General features: G+C 36.5%; 1 protein-coding gene across 1 annotated transcript in view; it reads left to right on the top strand.

Annotated features, from left to right (window-relative positions):
* TENM1 (teneurin transmembrane protein 1) overlaps nt 1-13,711 on the top strand; it is a 407,415-nt gene that overhangs the window by 98,449 nt on the left and 295,255 nt on the right. Inside the window, exon 4 of the mRNA XM_053662339.1 lies at nt 12,341-12,540. Coding sequence (XP_053518314.1) covers nt 12,341-12,540 — 200 coding nt within the window. The remainder of the gene's footprint in view (nt 1-12,340; nt 12,541-13,711) is intronic.

Genomic DNA, 13,711 nt, shown 5'->3' with positions numbered 1-13,711 from the left:
AAAGAAACCTCATAGCCTTTGGCAGTCATTCCATATCTCCTACCTCTCCCTGGGCCCTGGCAACCACCAGTCCCTTTATGTTTGTATATATTTGCTTATTTGCACAGTTCATGTAATGTGTAGCCATTTGTGCCTGGCTTCTTTCACTGTACATGTTTTCAAGGTGTGTCCATGTTGTAGCATGTATTTATCAGTACTTCACTTCTTTTTATGACTGCATACTGTTCCATTGTGTGGGTATACCACCTTTCATTTATCCATTCATCAGCTGATACATCTTTTGTGGATTTTCACTTTTTTGAGCTATTATGAATAAGGCTGCCATGGAGATTTATGTAAAATTTTGTTAGAACATCTATTTTCAAGTATTTTTGATATAGACTAAGTTGTGGGATGACTAGGTCATATGGTAATTCTATATTTAATTTTTTAAAGAACTACCAAACTTTTCCAAAGAAGTGGCAACGTTTTATACTTTCACTAGCAGTGAAGGAGGGTGCCCATTTCTCCACACGCTTGCCAATAGTTCTTATTGTCTTTGGTTTTTCTTTTAGCCTAGTGGGTGTGAAGTGGTATCTCATTGTAGATTTAATTTGCATGTCCTTGAAAACTAATGATGTTAAAGCTTCTTCTCCTGTGCTTGTTGGCCACTTGTATATCTTCTTCAGAGAAATGTCTCTTTAGATCCTTTGCTCATTTTTCAATAAGTTTGTCTTTTTATTGTAAAGCTTTTCAGTGTATCTGAGGTACAAGTACCTTATCTGGTGTATGATATACAAATATTTTCTCCCACTCTATGAGATAAAGGCTGTCTCTCATTTTCTTGTTGGTGTACTTTCAAGTGCAAAAGTTTTTAATTTTGATGAAGCCATATTTATTTTTTTTTTGTTATATGTGCTTTTGGTGTCATATCTAAGACACTATTGCCAAATCCAAGGTCACAAAGACTTATGCCCGTTTTTATCTGAGAATTTTATAGGTTTAGTTCTTAAACTTAGATATGTGGTCTATTTCATGTTAATTTTTGCGTGTGATGTGAGTGAATGGTTCGACTTCACTCTTGTTTGTGGATATGCAGTTGTCCAGTACCACTTGTTGAAAAGACTATTCTTTTCTCCATTGAATTATCTTGGTGCCCTTATGCGGAAAATCAATTGACCATAAATGTGATGTTTTATTCCTGGACTCTCAATTCTATTCCACTGATTCATATATCTATCCCAATGTAAGTACCACATGTAATAAGTTTTGAAATCAGGAAGTGTGAGACCTGTGACATTTTTTAACGATTCTTTTAGTTTGTCTGAGTCTCTTGCATTTTCATATAAATTTTAGCTCAATTTGTGTATTTCTGCAAAAATGGGAGATGGAATTTGGATGGGATTGCTTTCAGTCTGTAGATCAGTGTGGGAAATACTGCCATCTTAACAAGAGTAAATCTTTTGATTCATGAACATGGATATCTTTCCATTTCTCTAGGTCTGATTCATTTCTTTCAATAATGTTTTATGATTCTCAGTGTAAAAGTCTTACAACATATTTTTTAAATGTATCCCTAAGTTTTAATTCCTTTTGATGGCATTATAAATGGAAATGTTATCTTTTTTCATTTTCAGAGATTTCATTGCATGTATCCATATTCATTAATATTTGAATAGTTTTGCAAATAGCAATATTAATTTTAAGAAGGTATTTTATTCCATGTTGACCCATGACTGGGTATATGTTTGAACATATAAAAATGTGATGATAATTTTGAGTTTTCTATCTTTCTAGTTTTCACCAAAGAAATTCAAAGGAATTGGCTACTTCCTGTTCCATTAGTGATCAGCATATTGAGATTCTGCAAACATAATTTATATTTCGCTGTGTGAGATTATATGTCAAGGCAAAAGAGCCTAAAATTTGAAAACTAATTTTTGTGAATACTGTACTACTTAATGGTCAGTAGACTACACCAAAAGAACTAGGAAGCTTTAAAGTTTTTTTATGAAAGTGGAAGTTTTTGCAATGAAATTTAAAGAAATCCTTCTCAGAAAGAAATGATGTCTTTTAAATTATATGTTCAGCAAACAAATATACAGAATCAAAGTGCAATTCAAAATTAGTCCTGTAATTAAGTGTAAGGTTTTAACAATTCCATTTCACTTCTCACTGAGAAGATGTATGCAATAGTAGATAAACTACAGTCTGGGAATTTGCAGTTTCTCAGTGTCTGTACCTAATCTTTACACTTACACAGTAATGTATTTCTCAAGGGTAAGATTAGTTAATGGACTACTTTACACAATCAACTATTATCAGTGTCAGTAAGACAGAGGGATTTTATTTCTAAACATTTTATTCGCAGTTATTTCTCAAAGGTCTGTGTGTGCAGATGGTTTCCATCCTTGCTCCCACCAAAACTTGTACTGAAATGTCAAAATAAATTAGAAACATTACTAAGTAAATTATCAAGATTACTATTTAATTAATTCATATAAAGAGTATTTACCAAGCGCCTACTATGTGCAAGGTTCATTCTTTTTTTTTCCTTCTCCTGACTAGTCCTGAGTATGTAATGGGTATAAAACATCATGTGTAATCCACAATGTGGAAAATCTGTTTCTGAAAAATTGAGAGCTGAATACATATTTCTATTCACTAGTTCATATAAGGAAAGTTATACTAGGCTACTGAAATGGAAGGGAGAGGCTTTCACTGTCTTTTTTCATGTCTTCGCTGCTCCTCACAAGGAGTAGGGCTTGACTTCACTTCCCCATTTTGCTTCAAGCACTGATATTCTAAATTTCACAAAGGTGTATTACTGTGAAACAATTATTATATATATTTTAAATTTTTTTAAAGATTTTATTTTTTGATTTTTAGAGAGAGGAAAAGGGGAGGAGAAAAGAGAGGGCGAGAAACATCAATGTGTGGTTGCCCCTCGCATGCCACCTACTAGGTAATGAGCCCACAACCCAGGCATGTGCTCTGGCTGGGAATCAAACCAGCGACCCTTTGCTTTGCAGGCCCATCCTCAATCTACTGAGCTATACCAGCCAGGACCAATTGTTATATTTTAAAGAACACAAAGAAGATGGTACGTAAATCATGGGACTCACACTAGGGCTAATTCAGGTGAAAGACCATACCATAGCCTTTTGATTATATCTTTGGAAGTTTTGAATGTTCCATAGGGTGAAGTGAAGGGCAAATATGATGTTAAGGTGTATTTCTTTTTAATCTCTTTGGACATCATTTTCTTTAGTTAAAGCAGTATCATCTTAGCTTTCATACTTTGCATTGAATTTGAAAACATCTTTAGAAGACTACTAAGATTGCTGTCATGGACAATACCACAGTCTTTAACCCTGGTCATTTTTATACAAGGACCTAATACTGAAATCTTTTAAATAACCATGTGTCACACAGTTGTTGAATGCAGCATGTCTAGCTATATTAAGTAGAAAAAATAAATGTGTATGTCCAGAGTATAGTTATTGACCCACTATCTGGCCAAGACCATGTTATTAATAATCATGTTATGTGTCTGAGTCTAGATATAACGAAGGCTTGGTTTATTCAATACAGCTAGATTGACCTTTCCCTCTTGAACTTAACTACCATCAGTTAGTTTGCCCAGCCTGCCTGTCATTGTTTTTCCCCCCTACTCAGCAACTCATGCTTGTCCCTGCATTACAACAAAACAGGAGAGTGTTTAGTTCAAACTAAATGTGTGGATATTAGTAAGACCGATAAGTATAGCACCACAAAGTTTGATGCAATCCATGGCTCTCTGTGCTTCGACTTGGATTTGTGCACAGAAATTACTGGAGAGACTTCCACCAAGATGGAGGCATAGATGGAGACACCATGCTTTCTCCCACAATCAAGTTGAGAGACAACAAAATATTAGCAACAGAAAACAGAGCCAGAACACAGAAAATTGAACTTTTCGGAAGTCTGATAACAACAAATTCTTCAGCCTGACCCGTAAGAGGGGCAAAGCCAGCAGCTGGAGGAGCGGGGTTGCACAGGAAAACTCGGTCAGACGAACTCAGGCGTGTGGATCCCAGGCGTGGGGTTGCAACAGGCGGACCCAGTGAGTGACCCAGTGAGCGAGAAGCACACCCAGCGAGGGTGCGGGGCGGCGGGTTGACTGTGGTCCCACATTCGTGTGCAGATAGACCAGCAAGGAAGTTGGCAATGAGACGACAGGACTGAGCAGGCCCCAGCTGCGAGAAGCAGCAGAGGGGGCCGCCATTTCCCCGCTCTGACCCCTCCCAAACATACAGCCTCACAACCCAGCGACCTGGGTGGCCCTGCCCTGGTAAACACCTAAGACTCCACTCCTCATAATTAATGGGCACAAATAGACCAAAAATGGCTCAAGAAGATCTCAAAGCCCCAGAGCCCATAAATCTAAGCAACCAAGAAATAGCAAAACTTTCAGATGCACAGTTCAAAACACTGGTGATCAGGATGCTCACAGAACTGGTTGATTATAGTCACAAATTAAAGGAACATATGAAGGCTAAAGTAATTGAAATGAAGGGAATTGCACAGGAAACCAATAGTGATGAAGAGGAAACTGGGACTCAGATCAAGGGAGTGAACCAGAAGGAAGAAAATAATGGGCAAACAGGAAAATATGAATAAACAAGAATTCAAAAAAATGAGAAGAGACTTAGGAACCTCCAGGACATCTTTAAACACTCTAACATCCAAATTATAGGGGTACCAGAAGGGGGAAAGGAACAGCCACCAATGGAAAACTTATTTGAACAAATAATAAAGGAGAATTTCCCCAATCTGGCAAAGGAAATAGACTTCCAGGAAATCCAGGAAGCTCAGAGAGTCCCAAAGAAGTTGGACCCAAGAAGGGACACACCAAGGCACATCATCATTACATTAGCCAAGATTAAAATGAAGGAGAGAATTCTAGAAGCAGCAAGAGATAAGGGGACAGTCACCTACAAAGGAGTTCCCATCAGACTGTCAGCTGATTTCTCAAAAGGGACCTTACAGGCAAGAAGAGGCTGGAAAGAAGTATTCCAAGTCATGAAATCCAAAGACCTACAACCAAGATTACTCTATCCAGCAAAGCTTTCATTTAGAATGGAAGGACAGATAAAGTGCTTCTCAGATAAGATCAAATTCAAGGAGTTCATCATCACCAAGCCCTTATTATATGAAATGTTAAAGGGACTTATCTAAGAAAAAGAAGTTAAAGAAACATGAACAGTGAAAGGACAACAAACTCACAGTTATTAACAACCACACCTAAAACAAAAAGCAAACTAAGAGGACAGCTAGATCAGGAGTGAACCATAGAAATGAAGATCACATGGAGGGTTAGCAACAGGGGAGTGGGAGAAGGAGTAGGGGGAGAAGGTACAGAAAATAAGTAGCATAGATGGTAGGTAGAAAATAAATAGGGGAAGGGCAAGAATAGCATGGGAAATATAGAATCTAAAGAACTTGAGACGCGTGGTCATAAACTACAGGGGGAGAATGGTGGGGGAGGGGTGTGCAGGGTGTAGGGGAATGAAGGGGGAAATAGAACTGTAATGGCATAATTAATAAAATATATTTAAAAAAAGAAATCACTAGAGAATACAGTATTCCTGGGGGTTCTGGTATGCTTCAGTAAAATAAGTGATTAAATTGCAATCAAAACATGAGTATTACAAAAAGTGTACTTAAGTGCTATATATTTTTCAACTTTGGTGCTGCCAATTTGCAAATGAAGGATCAAAGTTAATCATAAGTTTGGCCAAAATTATTGCCCTTACCTACACCGATGCAGAATTTCTTCATAAAATCACATTACATGCTGTTTTTTCTGCACAAAATGTTTTCCTCTTTAGTTTCCCACTCTGAGCTACATTATGAAAAATAATGGAATAATGAAGGAACTAATAATAATCACTACATCATAACTCATAACTAATTTTGAGAAAAGATAAAATAGAGCAAACTGCTAACAGAGAGATATCTTCCTTTCTGATACACTAACCTCTAAAAGGTTAGAGGCTGAGAAAGTTTCCATTTGCAAGCTGTGAGAATTTCTATTCTTGAACACCAAATCACTGCAACTAGCTTGCTTTGCTATTTTTATTTAAATCATAGTTCATTCATGTTGTCATTTCTCTTCACTTACCTTGCCTTAACTATGATATGCACTCTCAAAGGGTATGACCATCTTCTGTTAAACTTATTTTTATAAATGTCTCAGGATTATATGTTTCAGATATTTAGTGGTGCTAATAACCAGGAAACTCCAACAACATAACTTCATGTGTTTCTTTTGATGTAGTGAATAACACTTAAGTAGCTTCATTATGCAATATATGATGTGATAAAGTACACACAGAAGAGATGGTGTAGCATTGGATAAATCTCATATATAATATAAAGGTTAAGTTCATCAGCCAGTTTTGCCTTGATGTTTTAGAAATGAGTGTCTGTATTAATTAAAGGCCATTCACAGCATCTTTAAAATAGTGTTTGCTAAACATAAAACATTTTAAATTGTTTTATTTTTATAACATTGTTTGAATGACTGAATGATGCATGTTAGGAAATGGTAAAAGCCCACAATGGGGATATCAGTTGAACAAACTAAACATTAAGCTGAGAACAGAAGTAAATGTACACATAAACATGGGCTCTTAATTGCCTGCTCATTGAAGACATTTATCAGCTCCAGGACATTAAGAGTTAAATGTATAATCAACCCTTTGGGGACTAAACTGTTCTGTCTCACAGGGAAAACAAGTAACTTTCAGTGAAAAATAAGGTCCTCGGTGGGTCATTCATCATCTCAAAGGGCATATTTTATTATAGATGTCAATTCCACAAAATTATGTGTCCTGTAATACATAATTATGTTCAAAATTGCATTTGAAATCTATTATTAACAGTTAACAGTGAACAGTCTTAAAATAGTTATTACTCTTGGCCTTAACACAAAAAGCAATAATTAGAGGTATTTTAGGGAGTTAAAAGCTGTAAGGCATTGGCCTCTGAATAAAACCACTGCAGGTGTGTTTCTTAATGGGCCGTTAATTTTATAACAGGTGAACACAAAGGACAGAGACTATGTGTGTTTTTAAACTGTGTTTGCTGTGGAGAAGGTGTTGATGGCTGAAAAATATAAAGGCTGTGTGAAATGAAGCCAAATTGAACTTTCCCTCCTGAGGTGTAATCTTCCTTGCTTAAGATCAAGACAAATTCTTTTGTATCCCTTTTCTCCTCACCACCACATATCAAAAGAATTCCACAGAAATACCAAACCAGTATATTAAAAATTATTGGAAAATATGGCAATAAATAATGAAGATCTGGTTGTCCAAACTCAATATCTGTGCCCCCCACAAACTATCCTTGTATGATTCTTGTTTTTGCTCCCACCACTACATCACCCAGATTCACAATCATGGCTCAAGTTTGACCTACCCTTAGCCCCCACAACACTCAACATAGACATTTAATTGGAACTTGTTAGAAATATCAAATCTCAGACCAACAGATTCACAATTTGCATTTTAACAAGACCCACTTCTTATGCCCACTCGATGTTGAGGAGCTCTACTATAGATTCTCCCCTTAGTTTCTTTCTTCTTTCCTTTATTTCCCCTTTCTTCCTGGGGAAATAACATTATTGTTATAACTCTATTTTTTGAAATAGTTTTTAGAAAATATGTTAACTCAATTTTACTTTTTGATTCAGAATGACAGTTCTTACCTTTTAACAATCGGTTCATTGCTCTTTATTTTAATTATAAATATACATATATGAAACTTATCTTCCCTTTTTTATGTTTTCTATTTAACCATTCTAGTCTGTGTTTTCCCTTTCTTTCTTTTGTTTGAACTATTTTTGTTGGTATTATTTTCTCTATGCTAGTTCAGAAAATATTTTTTTTTGCTCTTTAATATTTACTCTTGAAAATACAGTAAGATTTTAAGTATATTAATATAATAATCTGAAATTAATAGATATTTCTACTATTCTTCAGGATAATCCAGTTTTACACTTCCCAGATAACATGTGATTGTTTTTTTAAACTTTATTGAGGTCTAATTGACCAATGTAATTTTATTTAATGTATACAACATGATAATTTGAAATGCATATACATTGTAAACTAGAATGATTACCAAGATCAAGATAATTAACACATTCATCACCTCACATAATTAACTCTGTTTTTTGGGTGTGGTGAGAATGCCTAAAGTTTACTTTCTAGTATACAATACCATATTTTTTTCTTTTTTAAAATATATTTTATTGATTATGTCATTATATTTGTACCATTCCCCCTTCATTTCCCTCCACCCTGCACACCCCCTCCCCCTATACCCCCCTTTAATTCATGTCCATGTGTCACAAATTCCTTGGCTTCTACATTTCCCATAATATTTTGCCCTCCCCTCTGTCTATTTTCTATCTACCATCTATGCTACTTATTCTCTGTACCTTCTCCCCCTCCTCCCACTCCCCTATTGCTAACCCTCCATTTTATCTCCATTTCTATGGTTCAGCTCCTGATCTAGCTGTCCACTTAGTTTGCTTTTGTTTTAGGTGTAATTGATAATAACTGTGAGTTTGCTGTCTTTTTACTGTTCATATTGTTCATATTTTTCATCCTCTTTTTCTTAGATAAGTCTGTTTAACATTTCATATAATAAGAGCTTGGTGATGATGAACTCCTTGAACTTGACCTTATCTGAGAAGCACTTGATCTGCCCTTCCATTCTAAATGAAAGCTTTGCTGGATAGAGCAATCTTGGATGTAGGTCTTTGGATTTCATGACTTGAAATACTTCTTTCCAGCCCCTTCTTGCCTGTAAGGTCTCTTTTGAGAAATGCGCTGACAGTCTGATGGGAACTCCTTTGTAGGTGACTGTCCCCTTATCTCTTGCTGCTTCTAGAATTCTCTCCTTCATTTTAATCTTGGCTAATGTAATGATGATGTGCCTTGGTGTGTTCCTTCTTGGGTCCACCTTCTTTGGGACTCTCTGAGCTTCCTGGACTTCCTGGAGGTGTATTTCCTTTGCCAGATTGGGGAAGTTCTTTATTATTTGTTCAAATAAGTTTTCCACTTGTTGCTCTTCCTCTTTCCCTTCCCCTTCTGGTACCCCTATAAGTTGGATGTTGGAACGTTTAAAGATGTCCTGGAGGTTCCTAAGCCTCTCCTCATTTTTTTTTGAATTCTTATTTCTTCATTCTTTTCTGGTTGGATGTTTCTTTCTTCCTTCTGGTCCACTCCATTGATTTGAGTCCCAGTTTTCTTTCCATCACTATTGGCTCCCTGTGCATTTTGTTTCATTTCACTTAGCGTAGCCTTCATTTTTTCATCTAATTTGCAACTAAAATCAACCAGTTCTGTGAGCATCCTGATCACCAGTTTTGAACTGTGCATCTGACCAAGCTATCTCTTGGTCACTTAGAAGTATTGGCTCAGGGGTTTTGAGTTGTTCTTCTGTTTGAGCCATAATGTTTTGGTCTTTTCGTGCCTGTTATGTATGAGGGGCAAAAGCTTAGGTGTTCACTGGGGTGAGTCTACCCAGTCACTGGGTTGTGACTGGGGGCGGAGTCAGAGAGAGAGCAATGGCATTTGTTCTGCTCTCTCTCAGATTTCGGTCCCCTCTGCCACTTCCCACAAGCAAATTGGGCCCTTCTGGTGCTGGTTCCTGGGTGGGTGGGCTTATATATGTTCTAGGACCCTGTGGGTCTCTCCAAAAAACTCTCCTGTGAAGCTGGGAGCCTCTGCCGGCACCTCAACCCCTACAAGTTTTTTCAATCGGTGCTTTGAGGCTTTATTTCCTGGTGCTGGGGCCCTGCGTTGCACAGTCTGTCTCACTGTCTGTTTTTTCACCTGGTTTATCTGCACATGAATGTGTGACCACAGTCAACCAGCCACCTTGCACCCTCACTGGGTCCACCCATTTCCACCTCATGCCTGGGATCTGCCAATCACCATCTATGCACCTGAGTCAGTTCGTCAGCCACCACCTTTTCCTGCCAGGACTTCTCTCCAACGGCCACTGACTCCACCCCATTTAATGGTGTGGATGAATGGTTCATTGTTGTCAGACTTCTGTATAGTTCAATTTTCTGTCTGTTTTGGTTGTATTTTTGCTTCTAAATCTCTGTTGGCCTTAAATTTGATTGTGCATGGAGGTACAGTATTTCTACCTACGCCTCTATCTTGGCTGGAAGTCCAATACCATATTTTTAAGTATAGTCACCATGTCATGTATTAGATCTTTGGAACTTCTTATAACTGAAAATATGTACCCTTTCACCTATATCATCCCATTTTCTCCTTCTTCCAGCTCTGGCAACCACTATTCTATTTTCTGTTTCTATAAAATCAGCTTTTTTCAGTGTCACATGTAAGTGATACCATACAGTACTGGTCTTTGTCTGATTTACTTTACTTACCATAATGCCCTTCAGAATCATCCATTTTGTTGCAAATGGCAAGAATTCCTTACCTTTTTATGGCTGAATAGTATTCCATTATACTATTTTGTGTATGTGTGTGGGTATCAAATTTGTAGTCATTCATCTATGAAAGGTCATTTAGGTTGTTTCCATATCTTGGCTATTACAAATCATGCAGCAATGAACATGCGATGTTCAGATAGTTTTTCAGGATTCTTATTTAAGTTCCTTCAGATTTATATCCAGGAGTGATATTGCTGGGTCATACAGTGGCTCAATTTTTAATTTTTGAGGAACTACTATTCTATTTTCTAAAATGGCTGTACCATTTTGCCTTCCTACCAACAAAGTATAAGGCTCCCTTTGTTTCTACATCCTTGACAACATTTTTATCTCTTGCCTTTTTGATAATAATCAACCTAAATGTGTGAGTTGATACCTCATTATAGTTTTGATTTGTATTTTCCCAAAGATTAGTGAGTACCTTTTCATATACCTATTGGCCATTTGTGTGTGTTCTTTGAAAAAATTTATTCAGGTCCTTTGCCCATTTTTAATTTGAATTATTTTCTTTTTTATAATCGAGTTGTATTATATATATATATATATATATATATATATATATATATAACATATATACATATGTGCAACCTATATATGACATTAACCCTTTTTCAGAAATGTAGCATGATAATATTTTCTCCCATTCTGTAGATTGCCTTTTCAATTTATTGATTTTTCCCCTTTGTTGTGCATAGTGTCTTTAGTTTGATATAGTCCCATTTGTTGAGTTTACAATCAACTAGAATGTGCTTTTCCATGTGTGCTGTTGGGCCCACCCTAAATTTAGACATTCATTGTCATTTCACCTGAATTATTGTCCTATATCATTCCTATACCATTCTTGTTCCTCCCTGCTTAAATGATCCTATCTTCTGCCTTAAGGTTAGGCTTTCTAATGTACCCACACCTCTCCACTCTTCTTAAAAACCTTCAGTGGCTTCCTATCTTTTATTAGATACACCCATTAGGACTGGCACTCAAGGCCCTGTACAGTATGATGCCATCTTTTCCCTCCGGCCCTATCTCCAACTGCTCTTCTATGTACACACCTTAGCTTTACAGTTTTCTCTCCTCTTTTTTTTTTGTTCAAGGTGTTCCTTCCATGTGGAACAACCTTCCCAACAGCTCTGTTGAAATTCTCTCCTTTTAAGGCCCATATTCAATACCACTTTTATTGAATAAATATGTACTTATCACATACTACTTGCCTACATTGTTCTAGTTCCTAGGGATGAAGCAATGAACAAAACACTCACAGCCTCATGGAGGTTATATTGTATTCAGAGAAAACAGTCAATTAACAGTAAATATGTAAAAACTGGTTGTATGTTAGGCCACCATAAGTGCTAAGGAGAAGCACAAAGAAGGATAAAAAGCATAGAGACAGTTAGGAATGAGGCATATCCTCCAACCAAATAGCTTTCCTTTCTTTGAATAACCAGAGTACTTATGTTCTTTTACAACATGGTTATCTGTGTACTTGTCCTACATTCGTTCTTATGTTCAAAGCTCCTTGAGAGCAAAAACTGCATCTTACTCATCTTTGTATCTCCTGCAGCTTCTGAGACAGCATTCAGTGAATAATGGTTAAAATGAATCAAATGATGGAGATAAATGCAATAGTAGTTTAATAGAAGGGAGAGACTGATATAGTGGTTGGTTAGGGAGGGCTCCTTGGAAGATATTTAATTTCGGTAAAGCCTTGAAATCTGGGTGGTGTGGGGAGGAAGAAAGAACTGAGTAAGTCATTTTGATGTATCTGTTCTTGAAAAAGTAAACACTGTTGCTTTATAAATTGAGATTAATGTTATGTGTATTTTTTTTCTTTACAATCAGTATTTCAGAAGGGACGGGCAATAGACACCGGAGAAGTTGACATCGGCGCGCAGGTCATGCAGACCATTCCCCCTGGCTTATTTTGGCGTTTCCAGATTACTATCCACCATCCAGTATATCTGAAATTCAATATTTCTTTAGCCAAGGACTCTTTGCTGGGAATTTATGGCCGAAGAAACATTCCACCTACACACACTCAGGTATGTGATATTACAGGTATTTCTTGACCCTTTTAAAGGGTTTTGGGATGACTAGTTTAGGGTTTGTGACTTGAAACACATGGGAGTTAAAGGTGAAGGCAATCTTTGTATTAAGCAAATATCCAGAATAATCACACTGAAGCAAATGTAAAAAAAAAAAACTGCCATTAAGAAATCAGGAATCATATTTAGCAGAACAGATCACAAAAGGGAGTTTCAGAAAATATTCTGGAAACTTGAATTCTATTTCCTGAAACAGGATGATCATGAGCCTCTCCAACCCCTTCATCTCAGGTGGCTATGGCATCCACACCCCCTTCACTGGTTCTGTACACTCATGATCCCTTTCCCAGTGAAGGAATGCATATCAATAATGCAAATGAATCCCTAAAAAAGCAGGTTTTATCTTATAGGTACAAAATTTTCCTTGTTATTGTCAATAATAACTCAAATGTGTAAAACCTCTGTGGTTTACAAAGCCCTTCTATAAACCTTAGCTACCTAATTCCTCTCATTTTCTTTTCCTTATCTCTTTCTTACATGAACCCATTTGGGGGCCGGCTCCATCTAAGAAGTAGCATAAGAAATCATAACCATCTGGGGCTTTGCTTTGTTTTCAGCAGATAGAACTGTAGTCCAGACTTTACCTTCTGGGTCAGGCCAGGCAGGGGATTAGAATGCCATTCAAATGTGACTATTAAAACAGTGTTCAAGGGCACATGTGCCATGTGCTTGTCCACTGATTAGGAATAAAAAGAAAGTGTTCTTTGAATATCTAAATATGCCACTACAAAAATAGTAAATTATGATGAATGTTCTGAATTTGTGGCTTTTTGTTCATTTGCTTTAAAAAACTAAATTCTTTAATTTGTAGGGAAGGTCATAGTAATATTTCTGAGGGGAATATGTGGTTTTAAGTATCTTAAATCAGATACTTTATTGAATATCAAGATTCTCTTGTATAATACTATACAAGATTTTCTTTCCTATTTCTTTATTTATTTTTAAATGACTATTTTGAATACACCAAAATTCAAAGGTTCATATCATTTATAAGTACAGTAGATTTTTTTAGAATTAGTAATATACTTTCAGGTTTAGATTTACTTAAAAATTAATAACTTCCTCTTCCTCTTTGCCCACCTCCAAAGCAAAGAACTCTGAAATATGG

This window comes from Artibeus jamaicensis, unplaced genomic scaffold (genome assembly GCF_021234435.1).
Source record: "Artibeus jamaicensis isolate MK-2021 breed Jamaican fruit bat unplaced genomic scaffold, CSHL_Jam_final contig_240, whole genome shotgun sequence".
NCBI classification, from domain to species: domain Eukaryota; kingdom Metazoa; phylum Chordata; class Mammalia; order Chiroptera; family Phyllostomidae; genus Artibeus; species Artibeus jamaicensis.
Note: the sequence above shows the minus strand (reverse complement) of the source record. Positions and strands in the feature narration are given on the sequence as shown.